This window comes from Rhamphochromis sp. 'chilingali', assembly GCF_963969265.1.
Source record: "Rhamphochromis sp. 'chilingali' genome assembly, chromosome: 15".
In the NCBI taxonomy this organism is placed as follows: Eukaryota; Metazoa; Chordata; class Actinopteri; order Cichliformes; family Cichlidae; genus Rhamphochromis; species Rhamphochromis sp. 'chilingali'.
This window is the reverse complement of record NC_137942.1, coordinates 23,261,943-23,286,023: the sequence shown is the minus strand read 5'-3', so window position 1 is coordinate 23,286,023 and position 24,081 is coordinate 23,261,943. Positions and strand designations below refer to the sequence as shown.

Genomic DNA, 24,081 nt, shown 5'->3' with positions numbered 1-24,081 from the left:
ACATTCATCGCCCTGATCCGTCCTCTGCGGTTGAAGAAAGTAGTGAAGAAAGAAAATTTGTGAAGCTTTTGGATAGTTTTCTCCTTCACAAGTTTACCTTCACAATAAAGCATGTGAAATGAGACCATCAAAGTGCAAGATGGACACGAACATAGTCTTATTTCCTGACATTTCACATGTTGAAATACTTAAAAAAAAAAAGTAAAAGGCAAACTAAGATTGCAAGAACAGCCTCCCCTCAGAGTTCTGCTGGAGATTTCACCCAGTTTTTCCTTCCCACAGTCACAAAGTGCTTGTTCATAGCTGATCATCTGACTGTTGGTGTGATTTGATGCTATATAAATAACTGAATTGAGATGAAAAGAATCAAATATTTGTAAATATTTTTAAAGTCTGGAACCTGTAAAGATCCCCCTTTGACATGTCTCTACTGGAACCATTTTGTGCTGCTGTTTGTAGGTCTTTGCAGCTTCAAGGTAGCCTTCAGCAAGTGACATAAATGCTATTGCATTGTGATCTTGGCGCTTTTAAATCCCCAGTTTTCCTAAAGAAGCACTTTGATAGGACACTGCTTCAGAAACATGCAGGCTGCTTCTAATACAATCCATTTGCGGCGTCTGACTGAATCCGTCATAAAGTGTAGCTCTCAGATCCGGATCCAATCAGCAGCCACAATATGAAAAAACTGACCCAGTTATTTTTGAGTGCCCACACCTCCACCACGCTTCAGATCAGGAGTACTTTTCCAGGCTTTTCTCTTCCCATCATTCTTGAAGTTTATCTTAATTCTTAATCTTAATTTGTCCATGAATGTCTTTCCTGGACTGATCAGACTGCTTAAATCTTGCCCCTACCTTTTTGTGATGCGATACCTCTGGTTTGCATCCAATAGTATTTTCCTAGTTTGAGGTTTTCACATTGTTTTTCTTAACCATGGAAATAATTCTGTCATCATGCACTCTTTTGTAGTCTTTCAGGCCTTTTGGAGTTTTTGATTTTTATAGGCTTACGTTGCTCCATAAGCAGATTTTCTTTTTGAAAATATAGGAAAATATTAAAAATGTCTGCAATTCCACAGCAGTAATGCAATATTAACATTAAACCCCTCAGACTAAAGTTTAAAGCCTCCATTTGATCATACCTGACTGCTTCTTTTTCACAGAAACTATAACTGACCGAGTATCTAGGTGAGCTGCGTGATCAATGTAATCAGAGCTTTGAGCACTACTACTGCAGCAGATGTGCACTTTTTTTTTTATTATTAAAACTACATGCAGTTCAAAAAACAAAAAAAAACAAAAAACAGTTCTGGAGAGGAGGTCACTGAGGACACCAGGGTTTTGTCTGAAACTTGCCAGGAAATGAGAAAAAAATACCATTGAGCCACATAGCGTTCCAAATCCCAGTTTTATTGGTCGTTGGATTTTAGGTGAACCAATGGCACGAGAGAGAGAGAGAAAGAGATTAATTCACAAATATCAAAGAAAAATTATACAAAATAATACAAAAGGAAGTTCCAGTTATACAAAGCAAAGATGTGGACTCTTTTTTTTCTAATTTGTCTACTGCCCGAAAACTCAAGAGTAAGGCACAGTCATTACCACATGTTTACCCTTCCACATCCGTTTGTCTAAGCCCATGTCTTGGTTACCTTGGAGAAGCTGGTTTCTCCGAGGACAACTGCTCCTTTTATTCACTCGAGATTCTCAACCATTCATGCCAAAAAATAAAAAAAAATAAAAACCTTCAGAAAGTTGGACGTGGGCTAAGCAGTGATTGGTTTTCCATACTGACCTTCAGATCAGAGGAATGCTGGATGATGATGGGTGGAAGAGCCCAATAATTCAGGTGGGGGCGGGGGTGCACGTGCCAAGATCATCTTTGCTGGATCGTTAAAAAAAGAAAAAGAAAAAAAAAAGCAGCAGATAGAAACTTTCTGCTTCTGTTAGTATGAATGCAGACTGCTGAAGGGTGGAGAATCGAAGAGGTGGGGGGGGACCCGTGGGTGCAGCGTGCTACATGACTGCATTACAGACCACTTGTAATCAAACTACTTCTTTCCTCCTTTTAAAACAAGTCTCTACTGAACTTTCACCAACAGTTCAGACATAAGAAAAAAAAAAATCCAACGCAAACAGAAATGGAGACGTCGCTGTAAATGCGGTCATGGCGCTGCTCGGACCGAAAAGAAGCAGCAGATTTAGGGAATGGGGAATGGGTGTAGAGGTGGACAGGCAGTAGGAAAACCGTCCCCGGACGGTGTGCGAGATGTTCGACGGGACGTTGTTAGTAGCACCAGGTTCCAGTTTTTGTCGGTTCCAGTATCAAAGGTTTGGTCTACATGTAAAGGCTGAGGCGTGCGCCAAGTCGAGGGAATCGAAAAAGCAGCTTTCAAAGAGTTTATAAATCATTTTACTCCAGTTTTTATTTTTTAGGACTACCTACTGTACACTTACCCATGATAATGTCTGTGCCTCGGACATGGAAAAAGAAATGAATCCAACTGTGTTTCACAGACTTTTTTCCTCCTCCATTACACATACCACACGTGGCCCATCATTTTTAATGCTTCACTTAGTTTCTTTACACTATTCTTGTGACAATTGTATTAGCGATCAACTTCCTACTTCCCATCGTTTGGTCTAGGAAATCAGACTTCCTGCCAAACCAATGAGGAAACAGCTAGAGGAACTACACGGGAAACTGTTTGGACATTTCCTACACTTGAGATGAAAAACGGGCGAGACTGAACCCTTCGATCAGAACATCTTCAACATCTTTATCATCAGCAGATCCACTCCAGTTGTATCACAGTCATCACAGGCGCACGAGGCCCGCTCATGAGAGAGAAAAGGAAATTAAGAAAATATAGAAAACAGCCTGGTGAGAAAACCAGTTTCTACAAGAGCCAACCATCAGAGAAACAGACCTCCTCCTTCCTATCTTACAGCCACCTGACAGGACACAGCAATGAGGTTTGAGTCTGTTTTCAGAGATCAGATCAAGTAGAAAAAGGACTCTACCAGATCAGCTCAGACACCATAAATACTGCCACCGTGTGCCGCTCACACAAACAATAGAGACGAGTGGAAAGACGAGGGGGTTCACTCAGAGAGGAGGGGGCTCTTTAAACGTGGCTCTGCTCTGCTCTGGGGGGGAGAAACAGCCCAATCGTAAGGCAAGGACGGAGTGAGTGGCGGAGGATGGGGGGGTGGGGATGGGTCGAGCAGCAAACCAGATTGGAGCAGAAGAAAAGTGCACAGCCCTGTGGTAACTATGGCAACAGATAAAGGTCGGCACTGCAGAGCAGAGCTGGAAAAAAGAGAGGAAGGATAAAAAGGAAAGGAAAAAGGAGCGTCTCCTTCTTTCCTTCTTCTAACCTTCCTGTTCTCTCTGTGCAGTTCATCAACATATAAAGTTATAAGTACAGGATATACTGAGGAGCAAGAGGGGAGGGAGGAGGGGAGGGGGGGTGAGGACACCATATATGTGTGGACGGGTGGTGTCGTCGAGCCGCCGCCGTGCTCTCGTTTCCCTCCTCCGGCATCACGGCGGCAGGCGACCACATCCCCGTTCGCCGCGGGTTTTCCCCCTCCGCTTCCCCCTCAGTACTCCCACAGTGTGGCGGTCTCAAGGTCGTCGGCGTTGGCCTTCAGCACGCCGGCATGGTCGCCGCGCAGGTATTTCCCGTCAGCGGCGTGGCAGATGGCCAGCTTGTTGTAGTCGCAAAACTCAAAGAGGAAGTCGACGGGCGTGTCGCTGCTGCTCACCACCGACTGCTCGTTCCCCACCATCCAGTATTTACCTGTAGAGTCTGCAGGAAGAGTGGAGAGGAGGCACAGGGGAGGAGGAAAAGTGAGGATTAAAAATGATAATCATGGGGAAGAAACAAAAGATTGAAATCCTTTTTTGGCACAGACACCTTGTGAGTCCATAGTGAAAATCTAAATCTCTTGGAGAATAAATGATTAAACCCCCCGTGTCCGTGTCTCTCCACATACTGACGTTATAGCATCAGCTTGCTGACTGTTTAAGGTTACTACAAATGAAAGTTTGCATTAATATGACTTCTCCTCTGCAGGACCCAGTTGTGTCAAAAACAGACCTTGCAGGCTGTACGCTCCATCTCTGAACTCCAGAGTAAAGTAGTCATAGGAGGAGCGGTTGGAGTCCAGCGTCCCGGTCACCTTCCTGCAACCGATGAAGCCGTGCTCCCCGCGCAGCACGATGATCGGGCGGTTGATCAGCTTCATGATGAACTCCTCAGACTCACCTGAAAGAGACAACAGATGTGTCAGAGCAATGTGCAGTCTTCACATCAGCACATTGTGCTTCTTTGTTTTGCTGGAATGCTGCTTATGATTAAAAATGCTGACTCTTTGTTCTCATTAAAAAATAACGTATGTGATGCAACTCATGTCAGAAATCTGTGTCAGCGAGTGCTCAAGCTGCCAAAGCCTCCTGAAAGAGAAACTGCAGCACAAAGCAAAAACCCGTCAGCTTTGATCCGCCAATGCTGGAGACCAACGCCTGATCTATAAGCGGAGCATCTTGTGATCCGCTTGCTGACTTGTAGTTTCTGTCAGCCTAAATTCTGTGCAAAAGCTTGGCATTTCCTTTTTTAGAACCTCTGTGCCACCGACTAATGTGAGGAAAAAGGTGTTTGCAGAGTGTTGATCTGCCTATTAAATGCTAATGTTACATGCAGCCAGTTAGCACAAAGACTTTCATCATGTGCTTGTAGCCAAAGTTAATAAACACTTATTAATAAAAACTTATCTGGCCAAGCGTTACATGTATAAAAATTCAGTGTAATGTCAATGTAAGGACATCAATGTAACACAAATCAACCAAACTACTTGACAATATGTGGCATCAGTGTATGAGGAAAATCTGCAGCTGTTAGCTAGCCGGTTAGCTAGCTGGTTAGCACTGACATCAAATCTGTCTACAACTACAAAAGACTGTTAGGAGAAGCTGTTATTTCAACATTGTCTTCTTATATCTGACCATTTTCACAGGGAAGATCTTTTGTTTAGAACTATGAATCATTCAAGAATGAAGAAAAGGCACCCAACACAAGCAATTTTAAATTGCACCTTTAGGCACGTTGTTGCTAGCAGCCTATTGCAAAAACCCCCCAAAAAGAACACATTTGTTTCACTTTTTTTTCCTCCTTCCCCCGCATAGAGCTCTTAGGTGAAAGGCCTGACACACGACCTGAGAGATGCATCCAGAACTTCACCTGACCCATCTACTGTTCACTGATGCCTCACGAGAAATGGTCTCAGTAGAAAGGTGACTGTCAAGAAGTCATTCTTACTGACAAACGGGGAGAAAAGGCTGTAATAGGTATACCAAACTATACAAGAACTGGACTGAAAATCTGTGTCAATGCGCTTTGCAGTGATCCCCAACACGCTGTCAATGGGATAAAAGCATATCTGCATATCTCGATAGAAAAAACACAATGTTACACTGTCAGTCATGGATTGGCCTCCCCAGAACCCAAACCTCAACACCACTGAAGCAGTGTGGGATCATCTTAACAAAGAACAGAGCAAAAGCCAGTCAACATCCAAAGAGGAGCTTTGAATGTCCTTCAAGAAGCCTGGAGAACTGTTCTATACCTGCGCAAGAGAGTTCAGACTGTGTTGGAGACTAAAGGGGATCTTACCAAATATTGACTTTCAGTCTTGTATAAACTCAGTTTTTGAAGTACTAGAAGAGCTTAAAATATTCAGTGTTTGAAGGTAACATTAAAAAAAAAAACCTTCATAATGTCAGCATAACCTGTATTTTCTAAAATGCCAATATAATGTGTTGGGCAATGGTTTCACTTTCCATGTTGTGGCTGATAAACAGCACATTCATGGCTGTGAGAGATATAAAGAGGTTTTTTGTTTTTAGTCAGCAGGAAGCTTTTCACTCATTGCACAACACTGGTAACAAAAGCCAGCCCTTATTTATTTTTAGTGTCACACACACACTCTTGCTTGCTCAGGAATTTTCCCATGATGTTTCCAATCAGCACCATTAATTCAATACATCGAGTAAAAACTTGGCAAAAAACGCAAACGAAAAGACTGCAACAGAGTTAAAAAGCATTAAACAGCTTACAAAACAGAACCCCTCCACTCAAGTGCACAACTGGAGCCACAATTGAATTACTTCCACTGCACTGAAATTCTCCCCGTCACTGCAGAGGTGTAAATTGGTTATCCCCCGTGCGTCTGTTTGCACGGCTGTATCAACACGTCGCACTAACCTGCACTGTCGATGGTGGCCGCCAACTGGCCGTTTTTCTTGGCGGCGACGTATTTCCCATTAGCAGCCCGGAACGTCAGCCTCTTCCCACGCCACTCAATGTCAAAGTAGCAATTAGCTGATCTGCAGAGACGGAGAGAAAATTAAAGAGTTAAAGGAGTACCCAAAAAACCTTACACAGCAGTCAGATATGCAGTAATGCACTCGCAGGATTGTCAGCTAAAAAAAACAAAACAAAAAACAAACATCTTCACAGACTGAGACGCCCAGCAGCTTTATCGCAGTGCAAGTGACTCTTGGGTAATTAGATATGTAGGACCCGGGTAGAGGGATAAGCTTGAAGTCTTTGGTTAAGTGGAATCAAGTAGCTTACTAAATCCTTTCACTTGGGAGAGAATTTTTTTTAAGTTGATTTTGATTCTCTGAAGCTCAGAAACATCCTCAAAATGTTTTCAGCAGACCACAGCTGGTTTAAAAAAAAAAAAGAAAAAAAAGAAAAAGAAAAAAAGCACTTTGGTGGTCTAATCTGCGAGAAGTAAACAGAGGGAAATCTCAAGAATGTGATTGAGTAATCTGGTGAAGTTCCTGCAGGCCCCCCTCAGTGTTGAGGATCTGCTCGGTCTTATCTTAAACAGAATGGTCTGCTTCTGAGCTCCCTCATAGCGCATGCTTGTGACCGAGCTGATCAGTTTACTGCTGTCCTCTGCATCATTCCTGCACACGTGCAAACACGCTAATGCTAAACATCTGCAGCTCCTCCTGATCACCGCACATAGTTTCCTCAAGAAAGAGGCTTTAAAAGTAAAACTCTCTTAACTCTCATGACATGTAAAATGACCAGACTCCCACTCCTGGATCTGTCTGGGGACTCACAGAGAAGTGACTCAAGAGCATAGGGTCAAAGGTCAGGGGTTAATAGCTAGCTCTCTGGTTGAACTGAACTACTGTACATTAAAGCAAATGACTCCACAGGTTAGGGCTGCACACAAATGCACTTCAACTCCCACAGCATGCCACAGCTATGAACATGCCATCAATCCCTCCCACACACAGGTCAAATTACGAGTGAGGACTAAACACCAGAAGCTATGACGGACCAGTTTGAGTTTTCCACAGTCAGCAGACACACACACGGACAATGAACGGACCTCACTGAAGCAGGGGTAGCTGTGATGATGTGTGCGATTCTTACTTAGTGGAGGCCGTGCACTGCAGGCCGCCGTTAGCCGTCAGGGTCCAGTATTTCCCAGCGGCAGTCCGGAATGCGCACTTCCTGTTTTCACGGCAGATCTCCATCTGGAATACCTCTTGGTCACTTTCTTCATCCTGATTGGCTGACAGGTCCATACCTGTGTGGGGTTAAAATGTTGGGGAGACCTTGTCAGGCTGATGAATATGAGAGGGATATGAATAACCACAGAAGATTCATCATTAACATTCAACACACACGCACGCACACGTGAGGCAGGTAACCGTATAGTAAGGACTTCTTCTGAAACTTCTATACAAACATTCTCCAAAAGCTTTTTCTTTGCAAGGATTATGAGGACATCAGCCCTGTCCACATAATTCAATATGTCCGGACAGCGCTGCATGCACCCTTATACCCACCGAGGTATACACAGCCCACACGTTCACATCCGCTGGTCAGGATCAGACGTACCAAATGAACAACATCAGTCTGCTTAGATTAGTGAAGGATTTAACACAGCTGCACACAAACCCACACCCACCCACTCACATCTGTCCTGGTCTAGACAGACCCCACTACACTTCAAAGGATCAGGTGTCACAGTGGACGGTCACAGCACACAGAGTTTGCTAGCCAGCAGTGACAACAGTCTCTGCGGGAATCTGAGAAGGCACAGCAGCTCTGATGCTAAATACTTACATCTACATCCCCAAATAATGATAAAATATTAACATGCTTCCATTTTTAGCATGAAAACATTACTCAACTAAAGTATAAGTTGTTGGTTTTGTAGGCATTTAGTATTTCAGAGATATTTTTCCCCCCACTCTGCATTATGTCAGTGAGAACATATCCCTAATATGGTCATCTCAGGCACACAGAAGCTCCACCCACCTGCAGTTCAAACCTCCTGTTCATGAGGGGCAGCCAATCAGATATCAGAAGAAAACTGCAACAAGGCCCAGTGTAAGATAAAAGGATTATTTTGAACTGTGAATCATGCAAAGCTACTATAGCAGATTCCAAGAATACGAAACGAGAGTGATGGTGTCCCTTAAGGTGTACCAAAAGCAATGGGAACTATCTGAATAATTTGATTGGCTATTTAATCGATGGCAGCTAGCCTTGACAAAACTTGTAGGCCAATTTAAAAAAAGAAAAAAGCTTTAGCTCTGTGAACATTTAAAATACATCACAGTTATAATTGTCATTTCCACGTCCTTCTTCCCCTGCTGTATATCTGTAGTCCAAAAAAAAAAAAACTACAAAAATCAGTGAGTCTGTGAGTGCATGTGTGTGTTTGTACAGATCAGCAGACCTCATTAAAATCAAATCAACCTTAGTCAGGCACTCAAGAGCAACAAAGATGGTTGACTCATGTGTTTACCTAAGAGCGAAAACCCAGACGCACAAATACAATCTAAGCAGCACAAAGCCCGCCATTGTATATGATGAAATCATACTGTGCACTGACCTATAGCCAGAGGGCTCACAAAAGAGAGAGAGAGAGCCTGTCTGCTATGTAAATGTGTGCAGAGCAAGAGGTGAGAGGGCGAATCAGGAGAAGACGAAGAAAAAACAAAACAAAAAAAACAGCCGCACAAGTGGCACAACATGTTTGTGAACACATTAAGAGGGGAACCTTTACCCCAACAGTAACTATTCTGCCAGCAGCACTCAGTAACAGTATTCACACAGAGCCAGCGTTACATAAAGGTGTTCAACAGTTACTGCTCACGGACTGTGTCTGGCGCTCGGGATTGAGTTTCTGCAGAAAAATGCAGAGATGCACACATGTGCACACACACAGATGATTAAGAAGGAAAATATAACCATAATGGGAACCACATGGAGAGGAGGGGGTACGGAGGAAACAAGAATGTTCATTTAGAAGGGTTTGAAGAGGACAAGGAGAAAGAAAACTGGCAAAAAAGATCCGTGTCCTCCAAGATGGGACACGTCTCTGAACTCTCCTCTAATGCTCGCTGCTTCCTGCTCAGCCAACGCAACTCTAGTAGCAAAGCAGAGCCCATGTATGTAGACTGTGGCTATGCGTGGATCAAACCATCTGCTGGTGGTTTTGACCCATGACGAGCTTTTGGCTGGTATTAGAGACGACTTTACAATGCAAATAGCAAATGTGCTAATTTTAAAAACACTACAAAAGACTCTTATGAAAGTCATTCAAAACCTCATTTTAATATGAGGTCTTTACTTTTGAAATTTTGACTTGTAAATGATAAGAGCACAAAGAAAAAGCCCGTCAAGCGTGAGTTATGTCATCTGGGTTGTGTTAATGTGAGCTGTTCATTCAAAGCAGTAGCATGGGCTCTGTTTTGATACAGTGTCGAGGCGGCTCTATGAAAAACAAGCAGTTTGATATCCAGCTCAGGAAGTTTGGGGTCAAACCAGACAACCAGGGCGAGGCGAACAAATCAGTGTGGTAATTACTGAGCTTTAAAGAGCAGGTGGTAGGTGGACTTGTTACTGTGGACAGAGCCAAGCTAGCTGCTTACATCTGTTCATTTCAAGCTAACCTGGTGCTAACCTCAGCTTCATACAAATGTGATGAATTACATACGAGACTCACAGCACTCAAAGTCACTGAACAGAAATCTATTCAAAGGCAAAGTTGGTGGTTTTCTCGCGTCGTCCTCCAAAAGAACCAATCAAGAGCCAAACCTGGAAACCTGAGCCACTCATCAATGACACATGGAGCACAGGTGTTGGTGGCGGCCATATCTATTCATTAGTATGCACGTCCTCCTATCATTTTTCTTTGCTGGCTGTTTCCATATTATGAACTGGCATGGCTTTTTAAATCAGTGCTCTGGTGAAAAGAGCTAGATATGTTCATATGGTGAAAAATAACTTGCATGAAAATCCTTTAACTGCTTTCAAAGACTGCACACTCACTGGCCACTTGTTCAACTCCTTGTTTTTGCAAATCTCTCAACAGTCAGCCACATAGCAGCAACTCAACACATCTAAGCAGGTAGATCTGTTCAAGACGACCTGCTGAAGTTCAAAGCGAGGATCAGAATGTGGAAGAAAGGTGATGCAAGTTACTTTTTATACATAGCATGATGTTGGTCCAAGTATTTCAGAAACTGCTAGCCTGTTGGGATTTTCCCACAGAACCATCGGTTTATAGAGGATGGTCTGAGAAGAAAAATGATTCTCTGGATAAAACAGCTTGTTTATACCAGACAAGAATGGACAAGCTGTTTTATGCTGAGGAGACGGTAATTCCAACAACCACTCGTTATAACCAAGCCATGCAGAAGAGCATCTCTGAATGTAAAACATCAAACCTTTGAGCAGTTCAGCTACAGCAGCAGAAGACCACAGTAGAAGAAAACCCATCGAACTGATGCTAAAACTCACACAAAATCATTAAAATTGGACAACAGGAGACTTGGAAAATGCTGCCTTGTCTGAGGAGTCTCAGTTTCTGCTGCAACATTCACGTTAGAGACAGAATTTGGCATAAATAACATGAAAGTGTGGATCCATGCTGCCTTGTACCAGCAGTTCAGGCTGCTGCTGGCGGGGTAATATTTTGGGAGATTTTTTCTTTCTGCTTATGAGGCGACCGGTGAAATTAGATTACAGCTTCAAAACGTATAGCTGTGTAACCACACATCTTATCTGACTGTCATCAGTCAAGAGGATAAGCATACTTCCCAAACTGGGGAATTTTTCAAACAAACAGTTTATTCAGTTGCGCTCTGCCCAAGCAAAACAACTACTTCAGTCTAAAATAAAACAACCGCTGACACCAAATCATCACAAGGCTCGAATACGTTCATTTCAGTGACCGATGACTTGGGGTAATATCAAGCATCACACACTTTTAAACTCAGTTTAAAATATTGAATAAAAGGTCAGCAGGGTTCACTTTAGCTTCTGTTTTTCATTCTCAGTTCAATGTTTTTCATTTACTTCATTTTTGTACAAATCTAAGACGTCTGATTTTTACGTGCATGTCTAATGTGCATTTTCACACAGACACTGAAAACCGGCACCGGCTAAAGTCTGGCGTGAGTTTGGAACTGTTAGTTTCAGCGGAAAAACAAACATGAATTTCACTATATGAAAATAAACCCGGAAACTAAGACGCAGTTTTGCATGCTGAGCTGATTTGAGTAAATGATTCTTTGAATATCTGATTTGAATAAACTTCAGTCAGCCTTGCAGATGGTGTCAGACACTTTCACACATTCAGCTGCCTTGTCTTGAGTTATCACAAGGACATTTAAAAAAAAAAAAAACTGCTATAAAAATACCAGACTGACAGACAAAACAGTCACCCTGAAGGCCGTGCAGCCTCAGCCGTGAGGCCGCTACACAACCAGATCTGTCCACACTGATCAGTCTTGAAGCTCACAGGGTTATGAAGGAGGACAGAGAGGGTCTGCAATCATGTACACACACCAGCAAACCACACATGCCGATTCCTCCCAAACCTCATGCACACACTCTACTTAAACAACAATCCACTCCACCCATCGCACTCAGCCTAATGGCGGCAGGCACAGATTGTCCTCAGTGAGCCAGCACCAGAGGCCTGCTGTGAACGCACGCGATTCTATCAAGCCTACTTTGTGTGTTTGTGTGGCTCCTATTGTTCACCAGGCCCTGACTGAGGAGGCGACCAGCTGGGGCACAAACAGGGAGCCAGATCATCAGCTTTTGTTCTGATCCAAACACACAGAGTGTAACCAGCCGGCCCACACTGACTGAAACACTGCTGCTTCAACTCAAAAAACAAAAACAACACACATGCATGCAGAGAAAAGGAGGTCAGGCATGTGAGAGAGTATCGTGCCCGGGGATGCCCCAACTCTTTGGGCAAATTGATTCAAACTGTGTGTTCAGCTCGTCTCTACTGAAGTACAGTTGCTGTGAACTCAAGGACGGCGATGTGGAGACACACCCAGAGCACGGCAGGATGACACGCTGGAGACCAGCTGAACCCTAACCTATAATAAAGCGCAGACATCGAGGAGGAGAGGTTCCCCCCCTCGTGGGTATGCAGCTGACGCGAGGCCGATCCTCTGGCGCGCTCCCAGCACACAAACACGCAGAGGGCGTGCAAACATTAAAACGCCAGCGTGCCCACTCAGTCACAGCCAGCGAGCATTACCAAGGATGCATAAATTAAATGCTTCCCATCTTTTTTATCCTACTGGTCGACCTTGTTGCAGTGAGAGAAAGCAAATAGTCGCCCTTCACCCCGCGGGGATTATCGCACACCAGCCAAGGTCAGAGCTGCGCCTCTCACGTCTCATTTCCTGCTCGCGGGTGGGGATGAAGGAGGCAGATAGGGTGTCAGGGCTGACTCGTGGCCAGACACAACATGGAGCCAGTGTTTCTGCTTCCTGAGTTTACCACACATTGCACGGTTGGTTTCACCCTGACTAATGTGCAGACTTAAAAATTATTTATGAATTAGGAGATGAGGATTCTGTCAAATTAATGCAAAGCAACCACAGATGAATCTGTAATCCGTATAGATGACTTTATAGGGAGAAGCAACCATTTAACAAGAGTGAGCTTTGTAAGGCAATAGAGATGTTTAGGCTGGCTACATTTAAAGCTCAGTTTGTTCGATCCCCAGACTGTGCAAGTGTCTTTAGTCACACCTCATTTTCTGATATTTCGCTTCCAAGGAGCCGGATTTTCTTAAAATATGTCATCTTCAGGCTGTTTTTCGTTGCATCAGTTGCAATTGATCATTTTCAGAGGAATGGGGTTGTTTTTTTGTTACTACTCACCGAATCATTCAAGAGATTTAAAAACCGACTCCCAGCTCTAGAGATAAATCAGCATAGTGTCTGCACATACTGGACAACTTAGTATAGAACCAGTTTTAAATAGTAAATTTATTACTAGCATCCCGTCAAAAAAAAAAAAAAAGAGAAAAAAAACAAAACATTAGCTCACATTTTGTTTACTTGAATATCTGAAAAATGCCAAAGTTACATCATTAAGAAATAAAGGTGAAAAAAGAATGCAAAGGCCTGACACGGGACCTGAGAGGCATGGATTGGCCTCCACACCCCAGACCTCAACCTTGTTGAACATTATTGGGATCATCTTGACAAAGAACAGAAGAAACAGCAGCCGAAACCCAAAGAAGAACTGTGAATGCCCTTAAAGAAGCCCTGAGAACTATTCCTGAAGATTACTTAAAGTATTATATACTAGAGATGGACCGATCCGATATTACGTATCGGTATCGGTCCGATATTGACCTAAATTACTGGATCGGATATCGGAGAAAAATAAAAAAATGTAATCCGATCCATTAAATATCACGAAAGCACCTCACAAAACTTGCAACACGCCGTAACTCACCTCAGAACGTTAGCACGTCGGAGCAGTATGCATCACGTGATAGAGCGGCTGTGGCATGCGGGACCTGTCGGTGGTCTGGATAGCATGTGGAGCTTCGCTAGCAACCTGGCATTTCATCTCCGACAAAGTTATCCCGAGAGAAGTAAAGCAAGTGTGTAAGTCCATCTCTGAATGTTTGTAAAGCATTCCTGCTTAAGCTTAACAAGCGACTGCCTCTCCTGCTGCTACTTCAATCATGAAACTGCTTAACGATCAGCTGATCGGCTTTTCTGTCGGGAGTCCGTGTCTCTAGTTTGCTTTTGGCCCACTTTGCACCAGAAAGAGGAAACCAGCGGCTGAACAACAGCAGCACGTTTAAGCTTGATCAGCTGTTGTTAGAATGTATTTAATATTACTTTCTACACCAGGATCTTTTTCTACGTAGCTGACGCTGGTAACTGTGCAGGGGCGGATCTAGCAAAGTTTAGCCAGGGGGGCCGATAGGGCATTAACAGGGAAAAGGGGGCACAAAGACATACTTTTCTTTCTTATTCTCATTTAAAATGTCTAGCTTTTAATAAATAATTATCTGACACCCAAAGTTTTAATCTGATGTAAAAGGAATAGAAGTCCATTACTGTATATAGTAACTATTAAGTCTAATATATATACCCTTGTAAGCTATAGTACTTTTTCCTTTGGGAAGGTACCATCTGTGCAGTCTGCAATTCTGTTGAAGAAAGATGTTGAATCTATTTAATATTTCTTGAAAAATAATTGATTTCTGTGCATTTTTTTTTCACACTGCATCAAATTAAGGTTGATTACGTCGATTAAGCATCATGAGGTGGAGCGTGAGGGGTGGTTCCCTATTTTTTATTTATTTATTTTTGTTGTTGCTGGGAGTTGGAACCCTATTAGTTAGGTTGCTTAATATTTATGCTAAGTACTCTTTAAAATACCAGAATAGGGAGGATGGTGCAGGTTTGAGTTTATTAGATTGATCAGTATTGCTGAACTATGAAATATTTTTTTTTGCATACAGGTATAACAGAATAGCTTTAGTGTAGTTGTTGTTTTAAACTTGAGTATGAACTTATACAAAATGCAGCAAGATATTTAAAAAACAGTTTTGTTGATTAAAAAACACTATATCGGATTCATATCGGTATCGGCAGATATCCAAATTTATGATATCGGTATCGGACATAAAAAAGTGGTATCGTGCCATCTCTATTATATACACAACTATACACATACAGTATATGATATTGCATGTTTCAACAAGCTGCTGCACTTCTTTCTCATTTTCCTAGTAAATTACAAAGAAATAAAGGGAGACTTAAGATGGTACACAGTACTGTAAGCTAACTGTTTCACAATGGGGGTTGGAGGTTTGGTTGAATCTAGTTGTTTTCATAGTCCTTTGGGTTTTATGGAGACAGCAGGAGCTTTGTCACCAAAAACCAAAGACCCCCCGAGTCACCTCACATTTGCCCCTCAGGGAATTGTTGCTTACAAAGAACAGTCAACACTCGGTGGTCACAAAGCAACCACCGGTCGCCAACAGGATGTGACGGATTCTTATTGTTTTAGCTGACAAACCAGCACTCAGTCTTCACTCACACTTGCCCTACAGTTTAGAGGAAGAACAGGCCACTAAAGGGCCACCGAGCTGCAGGCTAACTGACTGATAATTGCGTCCGAGTCCATATGCGGGTCGTTAAACAGCCTCTCTGAGAATTCGTGACCAGAGACGAGAAGAGTGGATGTTATGAGCCGGAAACAAACGGCAGCACTGAGTCAGTTTAAAAAGCAATTACAAATGCTGTGAGTTCAGATTAGTGAACAGCAAAAACTGTGGCACCGTTTGGGTTTTGTTTAAAGTCACACAATGACGGACATCAGACTTTACGTGAACCAATATGAAATATTGGATTAATTAAAACACTGCTGGGCTGTAACAATAAAATAAATCACAGAAGGGAGTAAAGAGTCAGCTCCTCTCTTGTAAAAACATTTGCAACATTTGAGTTATTTGCAACATTTTAGATTAACGGAGGTCTCATGAAGAAGTGCAAACAAAAGCACTGATAACGTTTCTAATCCCATTCAGCTCAGAGTCTTTGGTAGGTGTGTTTGGATGAGCTGACTTAATACTATCAGCTGAAGCTGCATTCATAATATATTAACCATCTGCACCGTTGAGGTGTGCGGATGCAGATTCCCATGACGTAACCACAACAAATCAAATGTGCTAAACCTGAAACGAGCAGCTGAATCTTTTTCCTCCAGCGAGCTCCACTGTAACACTGTGTCTGTGCAAACTAACCTGCAGTAGCCAAAACTGAAAACACACAATGCAGACCATAATTTTATCTTAAAGTAGGGGTGCATGAGAAAGATAAAAAGAAAAAAAGAGAATTTCATGACTCAATAATCATGGCCGACTAATGAAAGGATGTCTAAACTGGATTTACTGCTTTTGAGCGTGAGAACTTGACAAACAGCAATTAAGCGCGAGTCACCAAATCAACAGTTTTGACTGGACAAAACCAGCTTTCAGAGTGACCCGACTGAGCTGGCCCGAGCCAACCCCCCCCCCCCCCAAAAAAAAGCCAGCCGATTTTAACCATCATCACGACTTGGGTCTGTCAGCCAAATAGCTGCTTTAGAATGGAGTGGAGGGGACTATAAGCAGCTGTTGATTTGAAAAAACATCTGGAGGCAGTTTAATTCCACTTGGCATTTAATCTGCATCACAATGATCCCGTTGTTGGCGGGCTGAATGTGGTTTTCCCCCCCTCTCAAGATTCGGATCTTCTGCTCGTTATAAGTTGTAGCGGTCAGAAGGGACGACTTGGGTTGAGTCACCCATGAGCAAGGCATCATGGGTACATGTCTGATATGATTTCCAATATTTCAGCATAAAGCATCTAAAGACACGAGAAGCAGTCTGATAGCAGTGCTCCTTTCCCTGCACCGTTAAGTTAAAGCAACGCACTTAAAAGTGACTCACACCACCTGTGACATCACTCGCTGGTTTGTAGACGAGTTCTGGTCGCAGGCAAGAGACATTCTGAACCCAACACCTCTGTTTGACCTTTTTCTCACTGAGAAACATCGCGTGCAAGTACATTTTTGTTTGTCTACAAGGTAACCATCAATGCAGATCCACCACGCTGCATCCAATACTCCATGTGTCACTCAAATCGTAAAGAGATAGATATGACAAACTGCAGTTTCCTCGATTACAAGCCACTTAGTATCAAAATTTGCTTAAACACATGCATGTAAGCAGGATACTGCACCTTCCATAATAAACTGTGGTGGAGCAGCCAGCCATTCATATCACAGTGTGATTGTTTTTGTGGTGGATTATTAAAGAGCAGTTCGTGCTCTCATTGCAGGGGCCCATCCTTTTAATACCGCAACCTCCACCTTCAAAATGGACCACCATTTTGTGGGTTGGGACTGAGCTTGAAGCTGGACAAAAATAAAAAAAATAAAGTAGCAACTCCTACTTTGTGAGTCGAGGATGAATGTCTCTGTGACAAGTAAACAAAGCAGGGAGACAGAGCAAACATGCCCGGGTGTGACAACGATGAGAGAGGAAAATGAAAGGATAGACAGATCACACTTCATGAAAATAGAAGCTGTAGTTAAAAAACAAAGCAAAAAAGCCACTAAACCACCAGTCTTCTCAGCAGACGCCAGATATTCAGAGTGATTCAGAGAGCATCAGTTATAAGTCGTTCATTACTTTCAGAGCCTCGCGGCCTCATGCAAATACTCAGATTACTGCGCTGGCTCACAGTGATATTTAGAGAATGATTCACACACTCTCGCTCTGATCTCAAATTTCTGCTGAGTTCATCATACTTTTTTTTTTTGTTTCGGATTAATGATGGGAAAAGAGATATTCAGGCACACATCAAGGCTGACAACTGTTCAGCATGCGGCATGCCATCGATGACGACTGGAGACACACAGCAGCCAAGCCTGAAGGCTTGGTATGAGTGGGGGAGGGGAGGGGGTGGCAAGGCAGGAGGAGGGGAAATATAGAAGAGGTGTTAAAAACAAAGGTTAGAACAATAAAGGAGACAGAGACTGGGAAAAAAGTAAGGAGGGGTGAGGAAAAAAGGAAGGAAGGAAGGAAGAAGGTGGAGGGAGAAGCTTGTGTCCTTGCCCAGTCATGCAGCCGAAAATCAGACATGCATGAAGACCATGAGCTCTCACTCAAACAGTAATGGAGGGAAGGGGGAGTAGAGATTGAAGAAAAACAAAAACTATTCCGCCTTATCGAAGCTAATAATCACATCAGCTGTGGATGCTGCTGTGCATCTCTCTTAATGAGACACAAAGGCTCCAGTTTCAGCTTTTCCATCCACATTCACTGGACAGCTGAGACTGTGGAGCTTTTTCTGCTGCACAGATGGTGAGGACTCTAGTCTTGCATTTTTAAATGCTCCTGGTCATATCAGTCAGAACCTCACCCGACCTAAATTAAGCAAGCTGTTTTGGTATAAAGACAAAAGTAGCAGTTGCCTACCAAGTTTTCAGTCATCTTCTCCCCTTTCTCTAATTGTGGAGCCATTCTGCTTCGGTGGCACGGTCAGCCTTCCAGTTTAAGACTGTTTTACATTTGAATGAAGGCACGCGTGCACACCGTGCTCTGTGTGTAAGAGGCTGAGAACTCTGTGTACATGGTGGTGGTTTGTAAAGTTTACTGACCATAGACGATACAACAGTGCTTTTAATCCGCTCCAGCCTGAGGGGGTTGGGAATAGTGAGGGGTGGGAGGGGAGGGGTGGTGGTGGTGGTGATTTCGTGCTGCGTTTTGTAGAGGTGGGCTGATCGATCCAAATATCGATAGTATCGATACCAATGCTGGTATTGACATCAGATGGATACAAGCGTGATAGAATCAATGGAAATCATTTACCCCAAACATGCACTATGAAAAATGCAAAAAACAAAAACCTAGATTCAGAGTACATGAAAAGCTGAAAGGTGGGTTTTTGTTGCATTAGTGCCAATTATAGTGGAATGTAAAAATCAGTGATTCAGTGGTCATTGAAATGTGCTCAGAATTTGCAAATTAGAGATTCCTCTCATAAATCATGACACACTGCTCTCCCCTACATAAGCTGCCATTATAGGTTAAAAGTATTGGTACTGGTATCAACAACACTGGCCCTGTATTTGCTTGGTATGGCACACGAGGAGTACTTTTTATGAAAAGAGGGTGATTTGGCCCAAAAGACATTGTTTAAACATGTGTAAGTGCGCACAGGCCTCTGGTGTGGGACTAGAAGTCTAGGCCATGCTCTGTGTCCATCATTCAGAGTGTGTGTGTGTGTGTGTGTGTGTGTGTGTGTGTGTGTGTGTGTGTGTGTGTGTGTGTGTGTGTGTGTGTGTGAGTGAGAGAGAGAGAGAGAGAGAGAGAGAGAGAGCGCGCTGCAGGAGGGAGATGCAGTCTCAAAATTCCATCACGTTAACCCTTCCTCTACCAGACACTCTTCTCTCTCTCTCACACACACACACGGGATCTGGACCGGACCACCACCACACCCACCTTGCCGGGTGGAGACGTTCCTCTCGTTGGCTGCGGTGAGCACGACCTGCGGGTGGCTCTGCTCCAGCACGAACATCTCGTCCTTGCCCACGCGCGCGCTCTTGCCGGACTTCATGGTACCGGAGGGCCCGGAGGGCGCGAGGTACCTGCCGCTGCAGTCCCTGAAGGCCACCTTACCAGAGCGGAACTCCAGCGTGTAGCCGGTGCTCTTGTCCGTCGTGGCGACCAGCGCGCCGTCGTTCCTCAGGAAGCGGTTGTCGGACGTCTGGAGGTGGTACCGCTGATCTCGGAACACGAGCGTGATCATGGAGTCCACTCCCCACGGGACATCCCGGTCGATGGCGATCTCGTCCACCTTGTCGCTCAGGTGCGCGTACCGCTTGCGCGTCACGCTGAAGATGTTCACCTGCGGGTGCATGGCGATGTGCACGCTCCATTTCTCCGCCACCGAGGCGGTCTGGGCGAAGCAGATGATCCGGTCCTCGGTGCCGCCCAGGTAGCGGCCGTGCTGCTCGGACTGCAGGGACCAGCGGCCGTCGTCGTGAGCGGTGATGACAAACCGGCATTCCGGACCCGGGGTCTCGCTGTCTCCGGTGACGTTCCCGTCCTTGTCGGCGGCGATGTACCGGCCCAGGTGTGACTTGAGGAAGAACACGTTCCCGCTGGAGTCATCGCCGCTCTGCTCCAGGGTCCAGATCTGCTTCTTCTTCATGGACGTGGCGGACGCGTTGATTTTGAAGCCGAAGGTCTCCGCCGTCAGGTATTTGTTCCCGCAGTTGATGAGACCGAACTGGATCTGCAGCATGTCGCTGGTTCCGTTCGTCGCTCCGTTAGTTGTCATTGTCGCTTCTGTGCGCTCGAGCCTCGGACCGGTTCTGTCCTGAGAGGGATGAGAGAAGAACGAGGAGGAGGAGAGGGGAGGAGGAGCGGTTCTGCAAGTGAGCTCGCGGCTGAAAGGGTGGGATGCTGTGCAGCCTCGCGTGCTTCTCTTTGTTTGGGGGAGTCTGTGAGCGCGCGCCGCCGGTCCTCGGTGCTCTGCCTGTCTCAGCAGCGCGAGACCGCCGCCACAGCTGCAGCCTATATAACCATCAGTGACGTCGCACATCAAACCACGCCCTCCAGGATGACCAGCAATCTGGGAGCAGAGCTTGGTTGTCTCCTCTGCTCGAACCCTGTTGCTTTTATCCGTCTAGTTTAGGTATTTTCCCCTGTTTTCCCGCTTCCCATCAGAATTCCCTAGAAGTCTAATTGTGAACAGTGTGTGTTGGTACAAGCTCAAAACTCTTAAAATTGTCTTAAATTCTTTAAAAAGCCCTCTATTTTAATATCTAGCGACTCGATTTCCACCCAAGCATTAAAATAATATCACTTTCTCTCGCTTTCAGACACATATGAGACCGGTTCAGCATTCAAATCACGAGGACCGTGTGCGTGTGTCCGCTCACAAAACAGCTCTATTCATGGGCCGAGCATGCACATCAGAGGGCTGGAAACAAAGAGGTCAAACAGATCACACTGGCATCTTCTCAGTCCATGTGCATGAGTGAGCACCCCCCCCCCCCCCTCTCTCTCTCTCTCTCTCTCTCTCACACACACACACACACACACACACACACAAAAGTACACAAAGTGTACACTTTAAAACAAAACAAAACATACAAACAGATATCGGCCAACGCAGAAGTAGCTCATGGCTCAGTGAAATTTCAAGGGCAGTTGTTCCAAACATGACCCGTGCACGTCCATGGCACGGCGCCATGAGAGCGACAGCGCTGGAGTTTCCAATCTGGGTACAGAAAAAAAACACAAATATTCTTTCCACCTGCATAACTATGCAAAGTAAGATCAATCACAAGCTAGCTTTGCTACCTTTGCAGCTGGCGTCAATCGTGATCAGAGATCTGTCATCGAGCTAAAAAACAACAACAACAACAACCCCCCCCCCAAAAAAAACCCAACAAAACAAAACAGGAGAACAACAAAAATTATTTCAGAAATAAAAAATTAGCACCACAGTGTAAAAAGTGTTGCACATGTTGGTAGAAAGGATGTGTTACATCATGTTAAAAACAACTTCTAAATATGCATTCATTATATGTTCTGTTATTCTAATGTTTGAATGTTATTACTAATAAAGTTTTGGTTCTTTTTTAACTTTGCCAACAGGAGCAGAGGTTCAGAGTGCCAAATGCCCCCCCTCCAGCCAAAGCACTGAAACCTCCCTGCACTGTGATTTTTCTTGTTTAATCATATTTTTATTTAATGAGTGCTTGAGTTATATTTATAACAGACAGTGGCTCTGTTTGTCATCTGCTGTGTCTGGAGCTGAGGAGTAAAGAGTGATGTACTCCCACTCACTTTCATGAATGAATGGGTGCTTCTGTTGTTGGATCATTCATACAGTGCAGCTGGCCTGGATGTACATCACACTCTAGTCCTATACATCTTAACCAATACAATACCAACTTTAATAGTTAGAAACACACAGGATTTTCATTTTCATTTAATAAAAAAACTAATAACTGTCACATCTGGTGAACTGATCACGAGGCTCTGAGGTCTTTGTTACTCCCCTCTCTGCTGGGTTTGCAAACGCAAAGTAATCTGACCCCTAACCAGTAATCTAATCACTAGTAATCTTTGCCTTTCTCTCCTGCAGTCTGAATAAATCCAATCTTCAGACAGAACATCTTCAAACAAATCAAATCTCTGTGTAATTTCAGCTCCACTCTAATAAAATCACCACACTCGTTCTCATGTATTTTTTTCCGTTTTGGGGGCTTGTGTTGTTTTCATTTCTAACAGCCTTATTTTGCAAAACTTAATTTTAAAATGTGCGTGTAAGGGTCTGTGTGTGTGTGTGGTAAAGCAGTGACTTTAAACTGCAGATCAGCACGGAAACATCACCTTTTGAGTCATTGCAGTTCACACAGAACCCATTTGCATCTGTACTTTTGTACAGAAGCTGTGGCGATCCCAGTGGAGCTTCCATGGAAAGATTAACAGCATGCAAAAAATGTGTCAGCACACCAGCCTCAACTATTTTCAATGTACCGAAGAACTTCTGGGTCACGCATGCACAACATGCTCATTTTAAAAACAGCTCAAGGAAAGAAAAAGTGCAATAATCAAGCTTCCCATAAAAGTTCAACATCATTCAAGAGTTCAGTTTGTGAGGTTTTGAGATCTTGGTAGATTATTTCTGTTACTGTGGACACACTCAACGTAGCTGTTTCTAGTCTTTAGGTTGAGCTGAGCTAGCCAATCCTTTAAAGATCGTGTTTCAGGCACCCATCCATCTTAGAGGTAGTCTTATCTGTAGGACAACTTGTGTTGCTGAACTGGAAAGAATCGGCTGTTTTTTGGTGGGGGGTTGCCTGCCTGCAGCATCATCAGTGAGCTTTTTCTCCTAAGTGCAGAATCCTTCTCATTATGTGCTGACAAACGCAGCTCAAATTAACTGAGAGGATTCAGATGAATAATTGATTCGGGTTTGATGTGGGATTAGCAGACATGTCAACAATCACACATGTTCCCCTCCTCTCTCAGGCTGTTTGCTGCTCAGAGAATTTCATCCCCTTTACCAAAATCCCAATTACAGCTTTAGTTTGCGGCCATGCCTGTTTAGGAAAATCATCTTTAACTACTTTGTGATTTTTTTCGTCATGCTACATGTTTGTAGATGTTTTTACTGATGTTTTTACTTCTGTCTAAGTGTGTGGAAACGATGAAGTCACTGACAACAAATCGGTGTACCCAGCAAAAAAATTAATAAAAAGAAATCAGAAACATAATGATTGATGAATCACTCACACGACAACAACATTCAAGGAATAACCAAGGAATGAAAAGTGCAGTTCCTCTAATGGCCACTGGAGGCTGGCACCAAAAGTAAATCGAGCTCTTAGACAGAATAAAACATGATGGATGGAGCTTCCAGGTGGGGAAAGTGAAGCCAATGCAGAAGATAGTTAAACCTGCAACCTACCTGAAGGCCACCAGATGGCGATAGCTGTGGCTGATAAAAGACTTCCAGTCCTATAGAAGTCTATAAGAAAATGGCTTTCTCACTTGACCTCTGTCAACACTTTCCTGATGTGTTTGTGGGCTCAGTCATTCATTTTGGATCATGCTGAAAAGAAAATGAAATCGATTTTGTACTTTTGGTCATTCTATGTTTCAGAAAGAATGTTATTATTATAGACCCTGTGCACGAGAAAATGCTAACTTCCTGGTTTGAGACCGGATGTGGGGTTGTACATTTCCAGTAGCTTTACTTTGCGGTCAATCGCTACTGTGAAGATATACTCCAAAATCATGTCCAAAACTCGAAAACGGAAAGTTGTGTCATAAAAAAATCTAATGATCAATTTTGACGTTTAAAGAGTTTAGATCGATCAGATGTTTACATCACTCAACACAAGCAGAACTGCATTACTGCAGAAGACACATCGTCCACATTCAGAAGCACATCTCTGTATAGTGACTGGTCTCATGATGTAAACAGGCAAATGTTCAGCATTCAAACTACAGGTGAAGAATAGTCAAACCAGATGTTTCCCCCGTTATGTCGATATCAGCTAGTCAAGTACACACCTACACAGCATGTCAACAAACCGTGAAAAAAACCCACACACAAAATGAATGATTGCTGGTAACATGTACGAACGCTATGTTGTGACTTACCTTAAAAATTACAGCG

At 43.7% G+C, this 24,081-nt stretch overlaps 1 protein-coding gene across 1 annotated transcript; it reads right to left on the bottom strand.

The window, feature by feature from the left end:
• Positions 1 to 1,388: 1,388 nt before the first annotated feature.
• On the bottom strand, positions 1,389 to 20,426 carry fscn1a (fascin actin-bundling protein 1a). The gene is made up of 5 exons (XM_080904704.1): positions 19,380 to 20,426; positions 7,460 to 7,616; positions 6,269 to 6,390; positions 4,106 to 4,273; positions 1,389 to 3,814 (listed from the first exon to the last, which is right to left on the bottom strand). Exons 1-5 carry the CDS (start codon positions 20,218 to 20,220, stop codon positions 3,606 to 3,608), a joined length of 1,497 nt encoding a protein of 498 aa, XP_080760830.1. The 5' UTR covers positions 20,221 to 20,426; the 3' UTR covers positions 1,389 to 3,605.
• Between the last annotated feature and the right edge of the window lie 3,655 nt (positions 20,427 to 24,081).